Source organism: Scylla paramamosain, chromosome 15 (assembly GCF_035594125.1).
Source record: "Scylla paramamosain isolate STU-SP2022 chromosome 15, ASM3559412v1, whole genome shotgun sequence".
Lineage (NCBI taxonomy): Eukaryota > Metazoa > Arthropoda > Malacostraca > Decapoda > Portunidae > Scylla > Scylla paramamosain.
The window spans coordinates 6,021,536-6,038,511 of record NC_087165.1 but is presented as its reverse complement, the minus strand read 5'-3'; the positions used below and the strand labels follow the sequence as shown (position 1 = coordinate 6,038,511).

Sequence of the window (16,976 nt, the reverse complement as noted above, 5' to 3'; positions counted from 1 at the left end):
GTTGTTGTTGTTGTTGTTGTTGTTGTTGTTGTTGTTGTTGTTGTTGTTGTTGTTGTTGTTGTTGTTGTTGTTGTTGTTGTTGTTGTTGTTGTTGTTGTTGTTGTTGTTGTTGTTGTTGTTGTTGTTGTTGTTGTTGTTGTTGTTGTTGTTGTTGTTGTTGTTGTTGTTGTTGTTGTTGTTGTTGTTGTTGTTGTTGTTGTTGTTGTTGTTGTTGTTGTTGTTGTTGTTGTTGTTGTTGTTGTTGTTGTTGTTGTTGTTGTTGTTGTTGTTGTTGTTGTTGTTGTTGTTGTTGTTGTTGTTGTTGTTGTTGTTGTTGTTGTTGTTGTTGTTGTTGTTGTTGTTGTTGTTGTTGTTGTTGTTGTTGTTGTTGTTGTTGTTGTTGTTGTTGTTGTTGTTGTTGTTGTTGTTGTTGTTGTTGTTGTTGTTGTTGTTGTTGTTGTTGTTGTTGTTGTTGTTGTTGTTGTTGTTGTTGTTGTTGTTGTTGTTGTTGTTGTTGCTGCTGCTGCTGCTTTTAAGTAAGAGAGGATTTGGCCAAGGACAACAAAAGCACAGAAAAAAAAAATTGCTAAAGATGCCAGTTTCAAAACAGAAATGTCCAAGAAAATATCTAAGCTTACAAGAAGAAATGTCTTGAAATTACTTAAGGTGTCGGAAAGTCGCATCTGTAAAACTATAATATTTTAGTATTCACAAATGTAGTTTTCTTTGTCTTGCTTTCCATAAATCGCCAACCTAAAGTTTCAAATTTTCTGTTTCCTTTCTCACTTGCCAGGCAGAACAGTAGTATTTTTTTCCCATTTTTTTTTTTTTTCTGCGTACTTCTAATCTTTCACATTGTAATGCAAAATGTAATGTCTCTGTTTCTTTCTCTGCTGACAAATGGTACAAGTCACCTTTTCAAATGTTGGTCGTGCGTGACTCGCTCGTAACATCTTCCTCTATCCCATATATTTTTATTTATTTTTTTTATTTATTTATTTATTTATTTTATTTATTTATTTTTTTTTCATTCATTTAGTCTCACTCTACAGTAGGAAATGTTGTCTCTCTTCTCGTCACCTGCAGTTCTGTGGTCGCGTGTGACTCGCTCGTCATGTTCTCAATAGCGCGCAATGATTTTTACCAAGTTCGTGATAAGAAAGAAAAATAGCGCGTCAATAATCAGAGACTAAGAAAATAAATAATTTGTACGTACATTTGAAATTATATCGCGTACGAATTTTCTCTTGGGTATTAATAAAAATGAATAATAAAAAATAAAAAAAGTAAGCTGATATAATGGAACGAAGAATGAAAATTAGGCAGAGAGTTTTCATTTTTTTTTTATATTTCGATTATTCTTTTTAAATGGTATTCTTAAATGGATCTCTCTCTCTCTCTCTCTCTCTCTCTCTCTCTCTCTCTCTCTCTCTCTCTCTGTGTGTGTGTGTGTGTGTGTGTGTGTGTGTGTTACTCATCATCATTCAATCATTTGACCATTATATCTCATCTCAATCACAAGTTGCCTTTCCAATCTCACAAGAATTCTTTGACTGGTTGATTGATTAATAAATAGATGGATAGTGTATTGAGACTAGCATATCTTTCTATACAAATAATATCTAATAGCCGAGACACATTCACCAAATTTAAAGCCTCGATACCTCCTTCACCTTCAGTCGTGTTCAAACCAGACCTATGGTACTTGGAACTTGAGCCAACCAATCAGACACCTCTTAGATCAGTTGATCTGCGCCTCTTATCCTGTGTCTCTACGCACCGCTCCTGCCCACGAGTGTTCCTCGCCAGCAGGACATCTGAGTGTTCAGCCTTTGGCCAGCCTTCCGTCGTTCCTCCTCTTCTGTGCCACCGCCAGTATCTAAAACACCCGTGCCGCTCCTCAACACCAAGGCAGGTTGTTCATGTTGGTGGTTGCTGTTGTAATTGACTCGAGCGGTTTAGTCGTGTAAGAAATGACGCTTGTGTGTGTGTGTGTATGTGTGTGTGTGCTAGCTAGCGTTTCTTTTTTATTTTTTCTTTTCCTTGTTCTTATCCTTTCTTATCCTGGATCCGGTTAGTGGTGTGGAGTCTGACCCTTCCATCGTTACCAGTGGAGTGCCACAAGGCTCATCACTTGGTCCCCTACTTTTTCTAATTCACATATCAGACATCAACGAACAAATCAAATACTTTAACGTGACGACACTCGTATCCTAAGGCCAGTGTCAACCGACTTGGAGACTAAGCAACTACAAGAGGGCCTTGCAACACTATATTCATGGGCACAAATAAATAACATGTCCTTTAACAACAATAAATTTGAACATATAACATATAGCCCAAACCCCAAAACTGTCACAACACGTATATATAGTGCACCTGATGGTTCAAATATTGAAACGAAAGACAATATTAAAGACCTCGATGTTACATTTACCTGTGATGGCAGTTTTACATTACACATAGCCAATGTTGTTAAAAAAGCTCGTAACCAAATTGGATGAATACTACGTTCATTGAAGATACGTGATCAGTTACCCATGCTGACTTTGTACAAGTCACTGGTGCTCCCACAACTGGAATACTGTTGCCAGCTATGGAGTCCATGGCGAGCTAGTGAGAAACAATCACTTGAAGCGATCGAACGATCCTACACTAATAAAATCCCTGCCGTGCGTCATCTTGACTATTGGGGCAGGCTTCAGGCCCTTAAACTCTTCTCATTAGAAAGACGGACTGAACGGTACGCCATCATATACATCTATAAACAGGATACACAACAAACAACATAAACATACGCACGACCACCCACCAGCGCTTGGGCCGACACTGCATCATCGAGAGAATTTTCGATGATTCTCTTGGGACTTGCACCTCAGCGGGATTTTTTTTTTTTCCTTGGCCAATGACCCTCTTACATAATAAAAAAAAAAATCCTTGCTCTTCACGGCGTAAACACGAGAATCCTGAAGAAGCAAGGCACTACATGCTTCGTCAGTGTGTATAGACTAGATGATTCGCTGCTTCAGCGAATTCATTCACGGTTTTACTTTTTTTTTTTCTTCTTGTTCTCTTTCTTTCCTTGTTTCGGAACGGGAGGAAAAGGGAAAGAATCTTATTTATTCATCTTTTTTTTTTTTGTCTTTCATTTCTGTTTTCGGAAAAAGGAGAAAAAACAGAATTTTCTTATTTTTCGTCTTTCATTCTTTTCTGTTTCTGAATGAGAGGAAAAGGGAATAGCTTAGTCCGAATTTTTTCATCCTTATTTTTTTTATTTTCATGATTCAGAAAAGGAAGAAAAGAAAACATTCATGTTTTTTTTTTTTATCTTTCCTTGTATTTAATTTCTATGGTTTCGGAATGAAAGGAAAAAGAAGTTACTTGTGTGTTTTCGACAAATTTTTTCCTCTTCAATTTATCAGATAATCAGTGTTTACCAATAGTTCGCTTAAGGCCACGGAATGACACAGCTTCCATTTATTACGCAAATGTTATGTGAGACTTGAGTGTGTGAATGAAACAGGTGGTCATACTGAGCTCTCTCTCTCTCTCTCTCTCTCTCTCTCTCTCTCTCTCTCTCTCTCTCTCTCTCTCTCTCTGCTGCCGACGTCTTAAAATGAAAATTGATAGCTAAGTTAGGTAGTTATGCAAGTTTTCAGTCATCAATCATCATTGTCTTCATTATCAACCTTCATCATCCATCTCTGCCAGCTGTCCGTCTATTCCACTTCCAACAAACTTATTGCTTTCTCTCTCTCCTTTACTTACCCATTCCTTGGTTGTCATTCTGTTACTCTAGTTGTCCCTATAAAATCTGTTTGATGTTTTCTTCTTTCATTTTTTTTTCAACATTTATTTGTTTATCTACGTACACGTATACCTGTTTGGCGTTTTTTTTTTTTTTTTCCAGTAATTATTTGTTTATCCAACTGTGCACACTACGTATATTTGTTTATTCATTTTTCTAGCTCCGTTTTGTGATTAATGTGTTTATATCTCGTTTCATATTCACGTCAGGAATACAAAAGCATGAAGAGGCTACCTACAAAAGGCCAGTTGACCTACACAAGGCTGCATTAGTGAAGGCATGGCTAGGAGAAGGTGTCATTACCGTGTGATTCATGATGGGAACACTCGTGATCACCAGCCTCGGGTAACTGTCCCCATCTTACCAAGCGACAATCCGATGTTCATTTATCATTCGAACTCTGTAGTTTAGAAGCATCTGAGGCGTACTTGAAGTGCTTTCACCTCGCTACCTTTCTGAATTTCCACCGTGCATGTCATACTTGGATCACTGCATGTGTGGTCCAAGTGAGTTTTTTTATTATTATATTTCTCATTATATTTCTCATTATTTCCTCTCCCTTCACTGACCATCCTGGTGAACTAGTCTTCAACTTTGCTATCCTCCACAACCTAGAGCAATTGGTACAAAACCCTACTCGTATTCCTGACCGTCTTGGAGATATGCCCAACATTCTTGACCTTTTCCTGACCTCTAATCCTGCTTATGCTGTCACCCTTTCTTCTCCGTTGGGCTCCTCCGATCACAATCTCATATCTGTATCTTCTCCTATCGCTCCAATCCCTCCTCAGGATCCCCCTAAGCGAAGGTGCCTCTGGCGTTTTGCCTCTGCTAGTTGGGGGGACCTGAGGAGGTATTTTGCTGATTTTCCTTGGAATGACTACTTCTTCCGTGTCAGAGACCCATCTTTGTGTGCCGAGCGCATAACAGAGGTGATAGTGTCTGGCATGGAGGCGTATATTCCCCACTCTTTTTCTCGACCTAAACCTTCTAAACCTTGGTTTAACACAGCTTGTTCTCGTGCTATACATGATAGAGAGGTGGCCCACAAAAGGTATTTAAGCCTTCCATCACCAGAATCTCATGCACTTTATATTTCTGCCCGGAACCATGCCAAGTCTGTTCTCCAACAAGCCAAAAACTCATTCATTAACAGAAAGTGTTAAAACCTTTCCAGATCTAACTCCCCTCGTGACTTCTGGCATCTAGCCAAAAATATCTCCATCAGCTTTGCTTCTTCTTCTTTCCCTCCTTTATTTCAACCAGATGGCACCACTGCTATCACATCTATTTCTAAAGCTGAACTCTTCGGTCAAACCCTTGTTAAAAACTCTACCTTGGACGATTCTGGGCTTGTTCCTCCCTCTCCTCCACCCTCTGACTACTTCATGCTACCTATTAAAATTCTTCGCAATGATGTTTTCCATGCTGGCCTAAACCTTCGGAAGGCTTATGGACTTGATGGGGTCCCTCCTATTGTTCTCCGAAACTGTGCCTCCGTGCTTGCATCTTGCCTAGTCAAACTCTTTCAGCTCTGTCTATCAACATCTACCTTTCCTTCTTGCTGGAAGTTTGCCTACATTCAGTCTGTTCCTAAAAAGGGTGACCGTTCTAATCCCTCAAACTACCATCTTATTGCTTTAATTTCCTGCCTATCTAAAGTTTTTCAATCTATCCTCAACAGGAAGATTCTTAAACATCTGTCACTTCACAACCTTCTATCTGATCGCCAGTATGAGTTCTGTCAAGGCCGTTCTACTGGTGATCTTCTGGCTTTCCTTACTGAGTCTTGGTCATCCTCTTTTCAGAGATTTTGGTGAAACTTTTGCTGTTGCCTTGGACATATCAAAAGCTTTTGATAGAGTCTGGCACAAAGCTTTGATTTCCAAAATAACCTCCTACGGCTTCTATCCTTCTCTCTGTAACTTAATCTCAAGTTTCCTTTTTGAGCGTTCTATTGCTGCTGTGGTAGACGGTCACTGTTCTTCTAAATCTATTAACAGTGGTGTTCCTCAGGGTTCTGTCCTGTCATCCACTCTCTTCTTATTATTCATTAATGATCTTCTAAACCAAATTTCCTGTCCTATCCACTTCTACGCTGATGATACCACCCTGCACTTTTCCACGTCTTTTCATAGACGTCCAACCCTTCAGGAGGTAAACATTTCACGCAGGGAAGCCACAGAACGCTTGACTTCTGATCTTTCTAAAATTTCTGATTGGGGCAGAGCAAACTTGGTATTGTTTAATACCTCAAAAACTCAATTCCTCTATCTATCAACTCGACACAACCTTCCAAACAACTATCCCCTCTTCTACACTGAACATCCTCGGTCTGACCTTTACTTATAATCTGTATAATCTGAACTGGAAACTTCACATCTCTAGCTAAAACAGCTTCTACGAAGTTAGGTGTCTGAGACGTATCCGCCAGTTTTTCTCACCCCCCCCCCCCCCAGCTGCTAACTCTTTACAAGGGCCTTATCCATTCATGTGTGGAGTATGCTTCACATACCTTGAGGGTTCCACTCATACTGCTTTTCTAGACAGGGAGGAATCAAAAGCTTTTCGTCTCATCAACTCCTCTCCTCTAACTGACTGTCTTCAGCCTCTCTCTCACCGCCGCAATGTTGCATCTCTAGCTGTCTTCTACCGCTATTTTCGTGCTAACTGCTCTTCTGTCCACCTCTCTAACGCACGAGTTAACCAGTATTCTCAATCATTCATCCCTTTCTCTGGTAAACTCGAACTCCCAGCCTGCTTCTGTATTTCCACCTTCCTATGACTTGAATTCCTTCAAGAGGGAGGTTTCAAGACACTTATTCATCAATTTTTGACTACTGCTTTGACCCTTTTATGGGACTGGCATTTCAGTGGGCATTTTTTTTATTGGATTTTTGTTGCCCTTGGCCAGTGTCCCTCCTACATAAAAAAAAAAATTCTCATTGATCTTCTGCCGCCAAGATTCATAGAACGCAATTTTTCAGCTGCCCTTACGCTTATTCAGCTCCTTCACTCCCCCATCCCGCTTCCCTTCCTTATTCCACCAGTCCACAGTCGACTCTTTTGTCCATTTCACAGTCGCTGCGTTGTCATAATTCCCTGCCTTTCTTTCTCCAGCTTCATGATGTCGCTCTTTTCATCGCATCCCTTAAATGTCTAACTTCTGTTTTGTTCATCACTTTCAAAGCTTCCCTATTACTCCCAACTCAACTTACTCCCACTTTTCTCGTGGTTGCTCTCAACTTTCCTTCTGCTGGGTGTTTTTTTTTTTTTATGAGTGACATAAGCCAAGGGAAATGAGGTCCCGATAGAAAGATCAAGTGCCATCCAAAGTCTTGAAACCTCCCTCTTGAAAGAGTTCAAGTCATAGGAAAGAGGAAATATATAAACAGGCAGGAAGTTCCAGAATTTACCAGAAAAAGGGATGAATGACTGAGTATACTGGTTAACTTTTGCATTAAAGAGATGAACAGAATAGGAGTAAAAGTAGAAACTCTTGTGCCGGGAGGCCGTGGGAGGAAGGGAAGCATGCAGTTAGCAAAATCAGAAAAGCAGTTAGGATGAAAATAGCAGCATAAGATAGCAAGAGATGCAACAGTGCGGCAATGAGAGAGGCTCAAGACAATCAATTTGAGGAGAGGAACTGGTAAGACGAAATGCTACCTAATACCTACCATCCTGCCCCCTGAAAACTCACATCCAGCAATCTTCCTGTTACATTCTGAACATACAGTACAACCCTTCCATCCCCATCGCATTACCAAACTACCCTTCTCAGACAAGTTAGAATATAAAGAACCACAACATGAACTAAAGCGAACAAGGTAGGGATTAAGATTTTGAGGGAAACGTCAAGGAAGTATATGAATAGGTAAGGGAAACGCATCTAAATGTCAAAATATATGATTAATAGGGAAATACCATGAAAAGGAGGGCTCTATAATAATGTTGCATGGTAAATCAACCGGTTTTCACCACGAGAGAAAAAACCTATGAAAACTGTAAAAGAAAAATTGCAGAGCATATTGAGAGTAAGGACCATATTCAGAAACGCTTTACTCTCCCACAGCTTTTTTGAGAGGCCACAGAGATGATTATCTGGGCCCTCAAGAGTGTTTCATGTTATTAATGTAGAAATCTTGTTGGTCACTATAACCATAAAAAAAAAAAATCCTTTTTAACTTAAATGAGAGCCTTTGGAATGTAGTGGCAGTGCAGTGCAAAAATGTTTCAGAATATAGTCCTAATATTAATGATTGCTGTCTGCCACCATGGAAAGATGAATCTAAGGTAAAGAGAAAATACTATACTGGAATCAGCCCATCTTGTCTAGCGGTTTCAAATACTGGAAACAAAAGCAAGGGGTGGCATACAACCTACATTAGACTGACCTTTTATATAAGGAATGCACCAATTATAGCATATACCATAATTCTTAGCAATAGTTGCATAACACTGTTCACAAATCTGAAATAGAGCATGTTAAAAACAGCAGACAGTGGTAGCTGTATTGTGTCTGGACTTGTGTACATAAATTTACACATCTCATCATGGATTTTGTACATCATTACCTACACTGAGTTCGTATGCACAAGTAAGCCATTTAGTGGTATGGATAAGTTCCCTGATCCATCTTTGACTCTGTTCCCTGTCAGCTAATACACACACTACGCCAGTGTTTCCAATAGACACCCTTTACAATCTAATAATGTATTAATCTTAAAACTCTTTCAGCACCAAATGTTTCGAGTGAAAAATACCCAGAGAGATATGAGTAATGCAAATGTGAAATACCTAGGGATTTTAGGTATTTTAAATGAAGGTTTTTAGCAAGGTTTTTTTTTTTAATTGAGAGAGAGAGAGAGAGAGAGAGAGAGAGAGAGAGAGAGAGAGAGAGAGAGAGAGAGAGAGAGAGAGAGAGAGAGAGAGAGAGAGAGAGAGAGAGAGAGAGAGAGAGAGAGAGAGAGAGAGAGAGAGCATTATAGCAAGAAATTGCAGAAGAATTGATTATCAATCTCAAAATTAATTATAATCTGCAATTTGGGTGTCACTTTTACAAGATGCTGGCAAGTTTGGTAGATGTTTATCAACACAGCAAAATGACTTTCTGTTGGCAGAATAAAAACAGTGGTGGTTGAGGGAGGCATATAAAGTAAATTCTAGCGATTAATGATTCAATGAATATCAGCTGTTGAATGCAATTATGAGGCTGAAATAATTACCAGGAATCTGGGCACTGATCCCTCACAACACAAAAGAAAATCCAGAAATTGAACCTGTCACTACAAACAAAGCATGTACCTTGCCATCATCTTAAATGATTGCAACTGACTTCAAGTGGCATGGTTTTCTTTCTTACTTTTTAAGGTATGAGATGTCAAGATCCAAGTCATATGAAGAATATACAATTCATGGGGAAAAAACAATTATGTAATATCATGATTTATCTGATACATGATGTGTCATGAAGGTGGAGAGGCTTGGTGATTTATAGTAATTATTGAGATCAGATGAGAGGCACTCAAAATAAAAATGAAGTACACGTCATATCCTATTAGTGAGGGGTGTAGTAGGGTTGTCTATGAGATGCTTCATTTCTACCAGGGGCTAAATGGGACTAAGTGTGAATGATGTGGGTATAAATGTGTGATGCTTTGTCTGGGCCACCTTGTGTGGGATTGCCTGCCTGGTATATGGATAGATAAATAGAGCAGCACATGGCGTTAGCAAGAAAAAGCAAATATCTTGCTTTTTATATAGATACAAGCAACACAAAATGTAGGTGAATAAAATTGAAGTAGGAGAGGAAGGCCAATTGGAAGACATAGATAAGATTAATGAGTATGTATATTGTATATAAAACTGGTGCAAGTTAAACAGCTTGAGTTAGCAAGGAGGATGTATTAGAAATATGGAAACTTCAGAGACAGTCTTGGAGGGAATAAAACACGAGAGAAATATTGAATGTCAGACAATCCATTGCTTTACTTTCCCTGTGTAAAAAAGACTAAAATCTGCACGAAAAAGTAATCAAGTAGAAAATACTTTGACAGTGAACACTCTAGGAATTGGGCCAAGAGTGTGGCATGTGTACCAGACACCATGCCACTGGACAAAAATCTGCACTAATCTAAATGTAGAGTTTGCCTTTATTCATGTCACTACATAGCACTTTATTTCCTTGAGAATAATATGGGCTTCAAATTGTACTACCACCGAGATAGAATGGTTACAGTGTGAAGGAATAGAAAAACAGCATTAAACGCTATTAAGTGAAGCAGATGTGGAATGCCTAAAAGACAGCATGATGTGGTTAAAGAACTGTGTAAGAATGCATGAAATGGACATGATGGATGAGAGAACTGGAAGGCAGAAGTAGATTTAATGAATGTGATATTAACTGATGATTAAGTGGAAAAGGTCTGTGAAACTGAATGAATGGTCAAGGTTTGCACCTTTTCTAAGTCCACAGCCAATGAGAAGACTTGAAACTTAAGAACCTTGTGACACATTACACAATGTCACTGGCACTGTCTGTTAGTCATGAGCCTCCCTCATGTAGAATCCCAGTACTTTCAGACTACAAAACAAATGGTTCTTTGGCTCATTTCACACAGCAATTTTCCTCTTTTTAAGTCTAAGGTTTCCTCAAGTCTGGATTCCTCACTCTCTGCTGCAGCAAAGCAACTGAAATTGTATTTTTTTTTACTGGAATTTTTAGCCACCAAACATGCATATTAAAATATAAAGAAGGCATCCACAGGAATGACTTTGGTTAGCAGGGAGTGAAAAGTTCAGAAGAGGGGCTTCAGCCCTCATCCTTCCACCATCAGAGAATGAGGACAATTGTCTATAAATCCTCTTTTCTCAGGGATACTATCACAAAAATAATGAAGGTTGTAAATGACAGTCATCATCAACCCACTGTTCAGCGCCTGCACAACAGGTGGTGGTGGTCCACAGTTGTAAAGGGAAAATTGGTTAATTTCTGCTAACAAAGTTATGAAATCATACAGTAACCTGTGATGATTTTATTAATAATACATTTCCAGCCATAACAATGATCTCAACACCTGTGTAAGGCCTACACACATCTTGACCCACCCTTGAGTCATAACTTTGTTTATGTTAAGTCAGGATTTATACCTAAACTCAAATAAAAATTGGTTCTTTTTCTATTGCAAACAGTAAAAAGGCCAATATGAGGCTGTCACTGCACCCATTTGCAAATAAACTATTTCAAGAATTAAAAACTTTCTTTAAAAGTACCCTTGGGCAAATAAAGAAAAACTTACCTTGATGAGTCATTACTGTAACTTAATTGAGAAAGAAGGCAAAGATAAAATTCAGTGTGATTTAAAGAAGTATGGGTCTTTTACTGGTGGTCAAAACAGTGTGTTAATGGTCATTCACAAGCTTCATATACATAAGAAATTTTATACTATACACATCCCCAAATTTGTTAACTAATGCCGGCTCTTTTTCTTGTGCTTCCTAGGTGGAGAACGGGAGTGAGAACGGCGCTTTCTTGGTGACCGGGATCTGTGCCTTCTTGAGCTGGGTGACCGGGAGCGACTGCGGTGCCGAGACCTTTGGAAGAAACCAGACACTGTAGACCAAACATCAGGAAAAAATAAAAATAGGTTAAGGTGAGAGGCCGTGGTGAGTGAGTGGTTTGTAAACATGCAGTTGGTGCCAAAAGACTTTAGGACTTGCAATGACATTAGCATCAAACTGCACAAAATAGTAAATAGTAAATCTTCTTTTACTGTCTGAAAACACTGACAGGGATTAGTCCCTTCTATGATCCTGCCAAATAGAGTAAGTTGGGTCCAGTGCTTTACAATGTCAGCAGCTGGACGATGAGTGGGTATCTCACTGACTGATGCTTGTTCCATTTCCTAAAAATGGTGGCATTTCTTCCAAATTTTGCTGTATATTGTCATGCTGCATGAAGCATGAACCCTGGGAAATATATACAAGTGATGATGACTCAGTTTGACTATTAAAGTTGCTAAAGAATGATGATGCAAATCAGGAAATAAGCCATATAACAACTGTCAATGAAAAGACAAAGAATGGTGCAATGAGCTAGGTTAGGCTATCACTCACCATACACATGGTAGTGAGACAGCCAAAATAGGTTTCTGAAAATACTTGGCATATCATCATAGGATTATTACATTTATAATATAATGTCTATTGATTTTTTTTTTTTTTTTCTTTTTGTTCACCAGTCATTTACAATGTGAGGGGCAACCTAGCCTCCCTCATGGCACCACCACTTCAGCATCACACTCCCTATCTTTTCCATGGCAGTACACTCTTCTTAATTTGTTTCATCATTATTATACAAGTCCATTACTTGAACGAAGCTATTATGGCTCATGTATTTTACAAGCATCCCACAGCTAAAGGGCAGTCAGTGAGCTGCCCAATCCTTCTATTCCTCCTGCTGACAATGATAAAGACTAGATCCATTCATTCTGACAATGTTTGAAGGGCTCACTTTTATTTTTAGGAGGGACACCAGCCAAGGGAAGAACACTGAGATGCCAGTCCCAGAATAGGGTCCAAAGTGGTAGTCAAAAACTGAAGGATAAGTGTCTTGAAACCTCCCTCTTGAAGGAGTTCAGGTCATAAGAAGTTGGAAATACAGAAGCAGGCAGGGAGTTCCAGAGTTTACCAGAGAAAGGGATGAATGCTTGAGAATACAGGTTAACCCTTGCATTAGAGAGGTGGACAGAATAGGGGTGAAAGAAGAAAGTCTTGTGCAGCGAGGCCGCAGGAGAAGGGGAGGTATGCAGTTAGCAAGATCACAAGAGCAGTTAGCATGAAAATAGTGATAGAAGACAGCTAGAGATGCAACATAGTTGCAATGAGAGAGAGGCTGAAGACAGTTAGAGGAGAGGAGTTGAGGAGACAAAAAGCTTTTGATTCCACTGTCTAGAAGAGAGGTATGAGGGGAACCCTCTCAGGCATGTGAAGCATACTTCATACATGGACAAATAAGGTCCCTGTACAGAGTTAGCAGCTGGAGGGGTGAGAGAAACTGGCAGAGACGTCTCAGAACACCTAACTTCATATAAGCTGCTAAGAGATGAGATGTGAAGTTTCCAGTTTAGATTACATGTATAAGTAAAAGGACAGACCATGGGTGTTCAGTGTAGAAGGAGACAGTTGAGTGTCAATGAAGGAGAGGAGATAGTTGTCTGGAAGATTGTGTTGAGTTGAAAGATGGAGGAACTGAATTTTTGAGGCACTGAACAATACTAAGTTTGCTCTGCCCAAAATCAGAAATTTTAGAGAGATCAGAAGTCGGGCATTCTGTGTCTTCCCTTGTGTGAAATGTTTACTTCCAGTAGGGTTGGACGTCTACGAATAGACATGGAAAAGTGCAGGGTGGTATCATCAGCGTAGGAGTGGATAGGCCAAGAAGTCTGGCTTAGATCATTGATGAACAATAGGATGAGAGTGGGTGACAAGATGGAACCCTGAGGAACACCACTGTTAATAGATTTAGGAGAACAGTGACCATCTACCACAGCAGCAATAGAATGGCCAGAAAGGAAACCCGAGTTGAAGTTACAGAGAGAAGGACAGAAGGAGCATAGTTTGGAAATCAAAGCTTTTTGCCAGACTCTATCAAAAGCTTTTGATATGTCCAAGGCAACAGGAAAAGTTTCACCAAAATCTCTAAAAGAGAGTGACCAAGACTCAGTAAAGAAAGCCAGGAGATCACCTTGACAGAACCCATACTGGTGATCAGATAGAAGGTTGTGAAGTGATAGATGCTTAAGAATCTTCATGTTGAGGATTGATTCAAAAACTTTAGACAGGCAGGAAATTTAAGCAATAGGACAGTAGTTTGAGGGATTAGAATGGTTACCATTTTTAGGAACAGGCTGAATGTAGGCAAACTTCTCAGCAAGAAAGGTAGGTAGATGTTGATAGACAAGTTGAAAGAGTTAGACCAGGCAAGGTGCGAGCACAGAGGCGCAGTTTTGAAGAACAATAAAAGGGATCCCATCAGGTGCATAAACCTTCCAAGGGTTTAAGCCAGCGAGGGCATAGAAAACATCATTGAAGAATTTTAATAGATATGAAGTAATCAGGTGGAGGGGAGCGAGGAACAAGCCCTGAATCATCCAAGGTAGAATTTTTAGCAAAGGTTTGAGCAGAGTTCAGCTTTAGAGATAGATGTAATAGCAGTGGTGCCATCTGGTTGAAATAAGCGAGGGAAAGAAGAAGAGCAAAGTTAGATGTTTTTGGCTAGGTGCCAGAAGTCATGAGGTGACTTAGATCTTGAAAGATTTTGACACTTTATATTAATGGAGGAATTTTAGGCTAGTTGGAGAACACATTTGGCATGGTGCTGTCATCACTTTCTCAGCAATTTGTAGAGAGAGAGAGAGAGAGAGAGAGAGAGAGAGAGAGAGAGAGAGAGAGAGAGAGAGAGAGAGAGAGAGAGAGAGAGAGAGAGAGAGAGAGAGAGAGAGAGAGAGAGAGAGAGGGGAGGGGGGGGGGGGATACTGGTGTAGTGTTGTCTATGCCAGTTCAAACCTGAGGCAAAGACCTGTGGGAATGTGGTAAGGCACAAGCACAGAACCACTGCCTCCTTGCTCCTCTCCCCCCAGCCAAAGGGGAAGTTGGATGACAAATATCTATTGTGTATATAAGTGTTTGCCTGTCTCAACAAGCAAATAGAAAGGCTGGTTAGCTTATCTTAAGGTTGAGTAATTGATTCACATAAGTTGCACTTACAATAACTGCATAGTCTCTCATAATTTTCACACAACTGCAACATCATTACTTATTCTCTGTATATTTAAACATTAAAAATTCTTTTTAAAGTAAAGCTAGTGTTATTTTAGCCAGAGGTCAACTTTATGATACTTCATCCAGGCAGTGGTGGAGCCAGCAATTAGTTGATTGCAAACCAAAATAACACTATTACTTTCAATAGATACCAGCAGAGTTGATAATAATGTTATAAGGGTGTAAAAATATGAGCCACTATAAATGGTAATTTTTGAATAATAGTCCTCATTAGAAAATATTACTTCACCTTAATAATAAGCCTCCATCTTTGCATATACAAGCAAACATCAATACACAACAGATACTCAGTGCCCATCTCCCCTCTCGCTGAAGAAGAGCAAGGAAGAAATGGTTAAAAACAGTGATAACAAGACAATAGTACAACAGTTGTGCCCTAACAAATGTTTAATCAAGAATACATCCCTGTTGATTCCTTGTCCTTCCAATGATCCTTCTACATTATATCATCCCTCCTTTGCATCTTTTTAAGTTTCATTTTAATATACATTCCCATGAGTCAACCCCAAGCTATGGAGACAAAATCTCATCATGACTACAAAAAATTTACTTGTGTGGAGACCTCGAGCGCTTTGTAGACCGCCTTTCTTCAGGGGAAGAGCTGCGACTGCGGTGCCGGTGATGTCTCCGCTCACTGCCCTCCTCTCTTTCAATCTGCAATGGTTGAGAGGAAGGCAGGGTAAAGATTACGAGCATCTGATAAATTCATGAAAGGCTGCTCCTTATCCTCCTTCTCTTGCAATTCTAACAACTACTAACAATGAATGGGGAAGAGCACATCCTTTAAAACTCTCAACTACTTCACAAAGCAGTATACTTAATATCTAGTCTTTATATACTTAGCTTCCTATACATGCACACTAAGTGCATGAATATTTTTCAATAAGTATTTTTATAAATTTTCTGGAATTTATACACACATCCATTGTCATGAGTTATTTAAAATAAACATGCAACAAATGTTTTTGCAGAGATAAATATGCAACAGAAAAGAGCTGTAGAACTGACCTTCCTCATCATCTTATGGCGGTAGTGGGCTACTTGGCGGTGGATGGAGTAACCAGGCTTGAGAGAGCGCAGGCCTTGCTCCAGCTCATCCTGGTATTGCAACACCCGGATTTCCACTTCACGCAGCCTTGCCCGCCGCTCCTCACTCACATCACTGCAGGGAAAACGTGTCCAAAAACATGAAGCTTTCAGGCCAATCATCATCCTACTTCACCACCAACTCAACCAAATCATTATCATAAGTACATACAATCACATTATCACAGTGAGTAGAGGACAAGGTTGACTCAACAAACAAAAGCTATCAGACAATGAGGAAAAGTGCCACTCAACTGAATGGAAGTATAAAATCTTTACAAATCATGAGCAAGAAATCAACACTCAATTTTAGAATGCAAAAGTGTAAAAAGATGAGACCACATAGTTGATTATTATTGCAACATGATTACTGCAGCAGTAGCCAAAGCACCTAAATTATCATTCTTGCAATATGATACAGAAGAATGATTGTGCAAGCCAATAAAGAAATCAAATACAAGTTAATGAAGATCTTTCTTAGCCCAATAAATTTCTTTTTGCAGTTCACACTTCCTTCATGGTGTTAGTATAAGACGGCACATCTGCTGACTTAAGCTAAAAGTCAAGTGCATATGATATGGGTCCTCAATCTTTCATAAAAAAAATCTGAAAACTGGAAATTTTTTCATGGATGTCATGTGCACAAATTTCCAGAAATAGATTGTGGACCTGCGTAATTTTTAATTTATGTAATGGCTCCCAACATCTCATGCTTACCCTTGAAGTCTGTCAAATCCTCTGGAATCTTCAGAATACTCAGAACCATTGTCTTGGGACTGTGAGTCTTCCTCAGACGAGCCTCTTTTCTTGCGCTTATAGTCATCATATACCAGAGGGATGCCGTCAAGGTCATCCTCATCTGTAAAGTGAAAAATACAATGCAACAGATCTGCTGTAACAGGTACTGAAGAACTGTCCTCACTTGCTCTTTACAACAATTATGATATTCATTTTAGCAGTAAGTGGGTTGCTCCTTTGTGTCCCTCTGTAAGGCTTCCCTCACTAGATCAGTATAAACAGTGTCCTCTAATGAGTTCTGTGTCACTGAGTTTATTCATTACATCCTTTCTGGATAAATAATTTGTGAGCTGGAGATGTTGTGAAGCAGCCATCTTGGCTGTGGGAGCAACTGTCATAAGCTGCTAAGACAGGGTAGACTGGTGTCTGGGAACGGATTAATCCATTTCATATTGATTACTATGGAGAAAATAGTTTTGGTTTTTGAACAGTGTTCAGGAATGAATTAAGTTTGAGAACTGAT

General features: G+C 39.4%; 1 protein-coding gene and 1 long non-coding RNA gene across 11 annotated transcripts in view; one reads left to right on the top strand and one right to left on the bottom strand.

Moving 5' to 3' along the window:
* LOC135107321 (uncharacterized) overlaps window positions 1-16,180 on the top strand; it is a 27,188-nt gene extending 11,008 nt beyond the window's left edge. Inside the window, exons 2-5 of one of the 5 annotated variants that reach the window (XR_010271706.1) lie at window positions 1,659-1,890; window positions 3,997-4,132; window positions 11,289-11,439; window positions 15,601-16,180. This is a non-coding gene — a long non-coding RNA (uncharacterized LOC135107321). Of the gene's footprint in view, window positions 1-1,658; window positions 1,895-3,996; window positions 4,133-11,288; window positions 11,440-15,600 lie in introns of all 5 variants that reach the window. The other 4 variants (XR_010271705.1, XR_010271707.1, XR_010271703.1 and 1 more) reach the window with 4 other exon arrangements.
* Window positions 10,807-16,976, bottom strand: part of LOC135107316 (U2 snRNP-associated SURP motif-containing protein-like) — a 29,354-nt gene continuing 23,184 nt past the window's right edge. For 3 of the 6 annotated variants that reach the window (XM_064017016.1, XM_064017020.1, XM_064017017.1), the window contains 4 exons: window positions 16,433-16,574; window positions 15,638-15,791; window positions 15,180-15,283; window positions 10,807-11,380 (listed from right to left, as the gene is read on the bottom strand). In XM_064017016.1, the coding sequence (XP_063873086.1) occupies window positions 11,257-11,380; window positions 15,180-15,283; window positions 15,638-15,791; window positions 16,433-16,574 (524 nt within the window). In that variant the 3' untranslated portion in view covers window positions 10,807-11,256. The remainder of the gene's footprint in view (window positions 11,381-15,179; window positions 15,284-15,637; window positions 15,792-16,432; window positions 16,575-16,976) is intronic. The other 3 variants (XM_064017018.1, XM_064017021.1, XM_064017019.1) reach the window with 1 other exon arrangement.